The sequence below is a fragment of the Camelina sativa genome, chromosome 11 (assembly GCF_000633955.1).
Source record: "Camelina sativa cultivar DH55 chromosome 11, Cs, whole genome shotgun sequence".
Taxonomy (NCBI): Eukaryota; Viridiplantae; Streptophyta; class Magnoliopsida; order Brassicales; family Brassicaceae; genus Camelina; species Camelina sativa.
In genome coordinates, this window is record NC_025695.1 from 9073600 (window position 1) to 9080998 (window position 7399).

Here is a 7399-nt window from a genome sequence, read left to right on the forward strand (position 1 = left end):
TGAAGTGCTAGTTTTGTTTTTTTTCAACTAAAAAGAGTGGTAGTTGATTGATTGATTCTGAATAGAAAAGAGAAGAGAACATTTGAAATGGCGGGCCATGCGAAATAAAATAGAATATGATGCCACCCAAAATGGTATCTCTATTGAGACAATATAGTATAGTATAAGTAGTATAGTCGTCATAGAATAAGAGTGAGTGATAAAGCTTGTGACTTTGTGAGAATCCTAATCTAAGCAGGGCCGTTCGCTCCCACCAAAGGACAAAAATCTCTTTCCCCAACTCATCTCTGTTCATTGGTTCCTCCCTAATATCAATCAAACCGGAACAAACTAAACGGATCCCTCTAATATAAATACAAAGCTCCACCCTTTCTCTCTCTCTCCATTGTTGTAGACTCTCTCTCTCTCTTCCCTCGTAAACATCGCTGTCTCTCTAAGATGGCCTCTCTCTCAGGCCTCTACTCTTCTTCCCCATCTCTCAAACCTTCCAAAAACCTCTCCTTTAAAGCATTGCCGCCGGCGCAATCCCGTGATTCCTTCTCTTTCCCACATACCTCCAAACCCACCATCAACCTACCGTTGACTCTCTCCTCGGCTCGTTCCTTGGCGCGCGACATTTCTCACTCGGATGCGAAGAAGAAAGAGCTTGTGAAAGATCCGGATGCGTTGTGGAAGCGATACCTCGATTGGTTTTATCAGCAGAAAGACCTCGGGCTGTATCTCGATGTCAGCCGGGTCGGGTTTACCGACGAGTTTGTGGCCGAGATGGAGCCCCGGTTTCAGGCTGCGTTTAAGGCTATGGAGGATCTTGAAAAAGGGTCTATAGCGAATCCAGATGAAGGAAGGATGGTTGGACATTATTGGCTTAGGGACTCTACGCTCGCACCCAAACCCACTTTGAAGACCTTGATCGAGAATACACTTAATTCTATCTGCGCTTTCTCCGACGACATCATCTCTGGCAAGGTTTAGTATTCGATCCCACCTTGTTTGGGTATTCTGATCATTTGCTATTGGCCTCAGTCAATAGCATAGCTGATCTTGGAAAAAAATAGTTCTTTGCAGAGTGTCTTGCTTAGCTCACCTTCTGATTCTTGTTTGCTTGCGAGACCTACTCAAATTTGTTTCTACATTGCAGATAAAGCCACCAACTTCTCCTGAGGGTCGTTTTACTCAGATACTTTCAGTAGGCATTGGAGGTTCGGCTCTTGGACCTCAATTTGTCGCTGAGGCCTTGGCTCCTGATAATCCTCCGTTGAAGGTATCTCACACTGTTCTAATTCTAGTCAACATTTGCATTCCCTTGCTGTTCACACTCTTGGCTCCAGTCTTATCTTTGCCTGGTGTAAGGATCTCTTGTCTTAGATTTTTTCTGATCCAAAGTATCTGATTTGCTGTGTATGGTTTTTTTTGTGCTTTTATGGTGTTGATAGATAAGATTCATCGACAACACCGACCCTGCTGGAATCGATCATCAGGTTGCACAACTTGGGGCAGAGCTTGCTACGACTTTAGTGATTGTTATCTCAAAGGTGTGTACTATATACCGTTGTTGACACAGGCTGTTTTATATGATGGTTGGTCTTGATATTGGCGAGTATGACTTAGTATTTTACGTGTTTCTCAGAGTGGAGGTACTCCTGAAACTAGAAATGGACTTTTGGAAGTGCAGAAAGCATTCCGTGACGCTGGTCTGAATTTCTCAAAACAGGTGTTAATCTCAGGTTTTTGTTTCCGCTTATATTCTGAAATCCATGTCTCCATGAATATGGGAAAAATGCTGTTTCTAAAAGCCCAACTGGTTTACACAGCTAGAAGTAATCTGAGTTAAGTGGAACCAGTAATTTATCTCAGTTACAACAGAGTAAAAACTGGCTTTCCATGGATCATTTAGACAACTTCAGATGTATTGCATATAATTTAGCTTCAACTTCTGCCCAACTGTAGTTCCTCAGCAGCTATTTCCCGCTGTATGCATATGCAGGGTGTTGCAATAACCCAAGAGAACTCGTTGCTGGATAATACAGCCAGAATTGAAGGTTGGCTAGCTAGATTTCCTATGTATGACTGGGTGGGTGGAAGAACATCAATAATGTCTGCAGTTGGTTTGCTTCCAGCAGCACTACAGGTACTTGGTACATAAGCTTAAACTTAATATGATCACTCATTGCTTTTTTGTATGCTAATGCACTGCCATTGTATAGGGGATTAATATTAGAGAGATGCTTACCGGTGCCAAAATAATGGATGAGGCCACTAGAACAACTTCGGTAAGTCTTACTTGTTGCAGCTTGTTTTAAAACTACCACTTCTTGTTTGTTGAAGATGAATTTACTTACCAGGGTTTTAGTAGAATATTATATCACAAGGTTGGTTTCCTAACTCATACACTTTAGATACTAACCATGACTCACTCTAGCCTATAAATTTCTTTCTTCTTTCAGATAAAAAATAACCCTGCTGCTCTCTTAGCTATGTGTTGGTACTGGGCTTCAGATGGTGTTGGCTCCAAGGTACTTTCCCTCAACTTTTTCGAGAGTGTCTAAGACTAGCAAGGAGATTGAGTTCTTATTTGCCCTTTTAATTCTTTTTCCTTTCCTTTACAGGATATGGTCGTTCTTCCTTACAAGGATAGCTTATTACTATTCAGTCGGTATCTGCAGCAGCTGGTCATGGAATCACTGGGAAAGGAGTTTGATCTTGACGGTAACACTGTAAGCATACACTTTCTTTAATTTTCACCGCAATACTTCCGAACGGTGGTTCATGAGAATTTACTGAGAAGTGTAAATTGGTCTTTCATTTAATACCACTCCTAGAAATCTTAAGATCTGGGTTACGTAATTGCTTGTGTGCATGATTGAGTTCAGTTTGTTACACCGCCTTCATGGAAGAATTGAAACCTGTGTACTGTTTCCTCAACCCTGTTTTTACGAGTGTGATCCCTAGAACGTTTATTCGAATTTGCAGGTTAATCAAGGGTTAACTGTGTATGGGAACAAGGGGAGCACAGATCAGCATGCGTGAGTTTTCTTTATTCAAATAGTTTTCTTATCGAGACATAGCAAAAATGGAGCTCTTATGCAACAGTATTTAATTTTCTTATTTCACTAGCTACATTCAACAGCTGAGAGAGGGTGTGCCCAATTTCTTTGCAACCTTTATAGAAGTGTTACGGGATAGACCCCCAGGTCACGATTGGGAGCTTGAGCCAGGTGTCACTTGTGGAGACTACCTCTTTGGGATGCTTCAGGTCTGAATTTCGCACGAATTAAAAGATCTTCTTCACTCTTTACACACACTGTATTTAGACTATCTTCCTAGCTGATAAGCTGGTTTGAATTTGTCCAGGGAACTAGATCTGCATTATATGCAAACGGTAGAGAATCCATTAGTGTTACTATCGAGGAAGTGACACCAAGATCTGTTGGGGCTCTTATAGCTCTTTATGAAAGAGCGGTCGGATTGTATGCCTCTATTGTGAACATAAATGCTTACCACCAACCCGGTAGAGATATTCCTCCCGAATCTGAAACCGGGGTTTTGTAATTGCCTAACTGAATTTTGTTTACTATAAATCTGAATGAAACAACGGTTACAGGTGTGGAAGCCGGCAAAAAGGCAGCAGCAGAAGTTCTGGCTCTGCAAAAGCGGGTGTTGTCAGTTCTTAATGAAGCCACGTAAGTATCAGACCATATCCGCTTCTCCTGTCAAATCTTGTGTCAAGACTCGAGAGAGATCACTTATATTGTAATTTTCTTTATCTGCCTGCAGGTGTAAAGATCCGGTAGAGCCATTGACATTGGAAGAGATAGCCGATCGTTGCCATGCTCCTGAGGAAGTAACGTCTAAATCCTTGCAGTTTATTTTATTTGTAACTTTTCGGGATTGGACGTATCAAGAAGTCTTTTATCTTTGAAATTGCAGATAGAGATGATATACAAGATCATAGCGCACATGTCTGCAAACGACAGAGTTCTGATAGCTGAAGGGAACTGTGGATCGCCACGGAGCATCAAAGTGTATCTGGGAGAGTGCAATGTGGATGACCTGTACGCATAATAAACCCCCAACACTTTCTCAAAAACTCCAAAGAGTTCTCATTCTCTCCATTCCTTATTTATTTCTGCCATGTCTATGATTTTGAAAAGGAGAAAAGGATTTTCAATAAGGGCCAGGAAACACTTGTGTACTTTGTTTCAAAATAATGATAATTTCAGTTCAGAGTGTGGAATATGTTGATTGTAATGAAAACATTGGAGATGATACATCAATCAATCAGGCAACAATGGTATCAACACTCTTCTTATGCTTGTTTTTTGGTTAGGTATCCTTTTGTTGCATCTCAACACTTCATATATACACAAACAAAAGCTTAATCAAATCAGCAGGTAAAGAAGCTCAACAAACATCCTCCATGTGGTTAGATAGTATTTGACAGTTTTGCAACTCAAGCAAAGTGATATGTTTCTTATTTGTGATGGACTTCCCCTTCTTTTCTTCAATAAAACATACTTTTTTTACACAAGTTTTTAATACTACCAAACATTCAAGTAAAGCTTTATATAATCAAAGGCTCATAATTTTCCAAAATAACTTTCAATAACCCACTTTTGAAATTCAAATGGAATACTTTGACAAAAGAAAATGGTAGAAAACAAGACCACCAGTCGAGTCCAGTTGTCCCCACCATCACCTATTTAGTAGCCTACCATAACAACAAATTACAAAAATCATAACGTTACAACTCCTTTTCGTCCATTTTCAAAAACCATTTATATAAATTATAATGCTAAATTACTTTTCCACGTCACCTACCCGTTAAGTCCAGCTCCCCCGTGAGCGTACTAAACGACACCGTTCATACCCACTCGATTGCCTTTCTTCTCTACCCCTTTCCCAAATTTGAATTCCCATTTTTTGTTTTTTTTTCAAATTAAAAAAGAGAATCAAAAAGTAAATTTAAAAAAAAAAGAAAAAAACAAAAATCATATTGAAGAAGTGTGCACACAGATTTCAATCGTCTCTCTCCCACTCTCTCTTCTCGGTGAAAGCTTCCTGATTAAGCTTTCCTAGTCTCCTCCATTGCAATTTCAAGCTCGATCTGTGAAGGNCAATCAATCAGGCAACAATGGTATCAACACTCTTCTTATGCTTGTTTTTTGGTTAGGTATCCTTTTGTTGCATCTCAACACTTCATATATACACAAACAAAAGCTTAATCAAATCAGCAGGTAAAGAAGCTCAACAAACATCCTCCATGTGGTTAGATAGTATTTGACAGTTTTGCAACTCAAGCAAAGTGATATGTTTCTTATTTGTGATGGACTTCCCCTTCTTTTCTTCAATAAAACATACTTTTTTTACACAAGTTTTTAATACTACCAAACATTCAAGTAAAGCTTTATATAATCAAAGGCTCATAATTTTCCAAAATAACTTTCAATAACCCACTTTTGAAATTCAAATGGAATACTTTGACAAAAGAAAATGGTAGAAAACAAGACCACCAGTCGAGTCCAGTTGTCCCCACCATCACCTATTTAGTAGCCTACCATAACAACAAATTACAAAAATCATAACGTTACAACTCCTTTTCGTCCATTTTCAAAAACCATTTATATAAATTATAATGCTAAATTACTTTTCCACGTCACCTACCCGTTAAGTCCAGCTCCCCCGTGAGCGTACTAAACGACACCGTTCATACCCACTCGATTGCCTTTCTTCTCTACCCCTTTCCCAAATTTGAATTCCCATTTTTTGTTTTTTTTTCAAATTAAAAAAGAGAATCAAAAAGTAAATTTAAAAAAAAAAGAAAAAAACAAAAATCATATTGAAGAAGTGTGCACACAGATTTCAATCGTCTCTCTCCCACTCTCTCTTCTCGGTGAAAGCTTCCTGATTAAGCTTTCCTAGTCTCCTCCATTGCAATTTCAAGCTCGATCTGTGAAGGTTTTTCTCTGAGTTCTTCCACAAATCTCTCTTCTAAAGCAAGACTTCATTTGGATTTGGCTCAATTTTAGCAACTTCCTTCCCAACTAAATAGCACTTGTGCTTCGATTTCAACTTCACATTTCGCGATGATCCCCGACGGACAATTGAGATTACCTGCTCCCAAGGTTCGTGACGGCCGCGTATCTCCTTCAGCTCCTGTTCCGGTCACCAAAACCCTAGCGGTGGCCGATACTGACGTCACTTCCGAAGACGGTATGAGTACTAATTCCGAGGACGCGTCTCTCGACTCGTCTCCCGAGGACAGTAGAGTCTCCAGCGCCGTTGGTCGCAGCTACGGTAGAAACTCGTCTTATTATACTTACTCCGAGGTGAGCTCATCAAGAGAGACTTTGGTCGGTGCTTGCGAACTAACGGGACCCAGATTTGATGGTGATACTGACGAGGAGGATGAATCCACGGATTCTGCTACTAGCTCGCAATTTTCTCCTCCACCGCCGACAGCTGGGAGGATTGGTGGCGGCGTATCTCAGGTGGAACGAACTCACTTCCCTAAGACGAACGGGAGAGCAACCGTCGAGAAGGTTTAACCTTAACCTTTCGAGTTAAAATCTCTGATCGTAGAACATTTAGTTTGATGACATTTAGTTTGATGGATGATTATTCCGCGTTCTTAGAGCTAAAATTACTAATAAAATGGCAGATATGGAATGGTTTTTGCAATCGCGTTTTGTTCTCATCTTATTTGATTTTGGTCTGAAGATTTGGATTTTGTGATAATCGTCATAACGATGTCAAAATCTGGTCATGAGTTTGTGCTTTAGCTGATGCTAAAAGGTCTTTATGTATCACTAAGCAAGACTTGCTTTTCTTGTTTAAGTTTGATATATGTCTGTATTCCCTCGTATAGTTGTGGAACAACAATGATGCTTATAGGATTTGTTTCCTTATTGATCTTCTCAAACCTCTTGTTTATATTGCAGGAGCCTGATGAGACGTTTTCTTCTGAAGAAGTGAGCGATATACCCAGTGCCCCTCCATTTTCCGGGGCAGCAGAGGAATCTGAAGAAATTAAACCAGAAACTTCAAGCGTTCAGGTTTCAGAAGTCAAAACAGGAGATTGTGTAGAAAGTAGAAAGACTGGCCACTTTAATAGGTATTTCCTTTTTTTGCTTGTTAGATGAAATAAGTTCTCAGTTTGATAAACCATATTCACTTTTTGCTTCTATTCCTATAGACGTAGTGCTGCTTCTGAGTCATCTGGGCCACCTGATCAACATCCAGCTCGGTTACCAACTTTTCATGCGAGGTAGTTCTGCTCTGATTAGTTTTTTCATTGCTTGAGAAATTCGATGTAGATCACTAGATACATAGGGAAAACCCGATGTTATCTTCAGTCAGTTTAGTAAACAAGTAGTATTCTTTTTAATCACTCTGTCGCTTC

At 39.9% G+C, this 7399-nt stretch overlaps 2 protein-coding genes across 2 annotated transcripts; both read left to right on the top strand.

Annotated features, from left to right (window-relative positions):
- On the top strand, positions 282-4305 carry LOC104722523 (glucose-6-phosphate isomerase 1, chloroplastic). Its single transcript, XM_010440702.2, has 14 exons — positions 282-966; positions 1139-1261; positions 1434-1532; positions 1628-1711; positions 1985-2128; positions 2205-2270; positions 2445-2513; positions 2607-2714; positions 2971-3023; positions 3115-3253; positions 3352-3508; positions 3602-3680; positions 3775-3841; positions 3928-4305. Exons 1-14 carry the CDS (start codon positions 439-441, stop codon positions 4060-4062), a joined length of 1851 nt encoding a protein of 616 aa, XP_010439004.1. The 5' UTR covers positions 282-438; the 3' UTR covers positions 4063-4305.
- On the top strand, positions 5817-7268 carry LOC104727778. The gene is made up of 3 exons (XM_010446851.2): positions 5817-6539; positions 6939-7111; positions 7193-7268. The coding sequence occupies exons 1-3, from the start codon at positions 6084-6086 to the stop codon at positions 7266-7268; spliced, it is 705 nt and encodes a 234-aa protein (XP_010445153.1). The 5' UTR covers positions 5817-6083.

Bases quoted from the DNA above. Each gene is read 5' to 3' on its own strand.
- LOC104722523 (XM_010440702.2), top strand. From the start codon at position 439: ATGGCCTCTCTCTCAGGCCTCTACTCTTCTTCCCCATCTCTCAAACCT. The intron at 1,533-1,627 runs GTGTGTACTATA...CGTGTTTCTCAG, and splicing joins TAGTGATTGTTATCTCAAAG to AGTGGAGGTACTCCTGAAAC. The intron at 3,842-3,927 runs GTAACGTCTAAA...TTGAAATTGCAG, and splicing joins GTTGCCATGCTCCTGAGGAA to ATAGAGATGATATACAAGAT.
- LOC104727778 (XM_010446851.2), top strand. From the start codon at position 6,084: ATGATCCCCGACGGACAATTGAGATTACCTGCTCCCAAGGTTCGTGAC. The intron at 6,540-6,938 runs GTTTAACCTTAA...TTTATATTGCAG, and splicing joins GGAGAGCAACCGTCGAGAAG to GAGCCTGATGAGACGTTTTC. The intron at 7,112-7,192 runs GTATTTCCTTTT...CTATTCCTATAG, and splicing joins AAGACTGGCCACTTTAATAG to ACGTAGTGCTGCTTCTGAGT.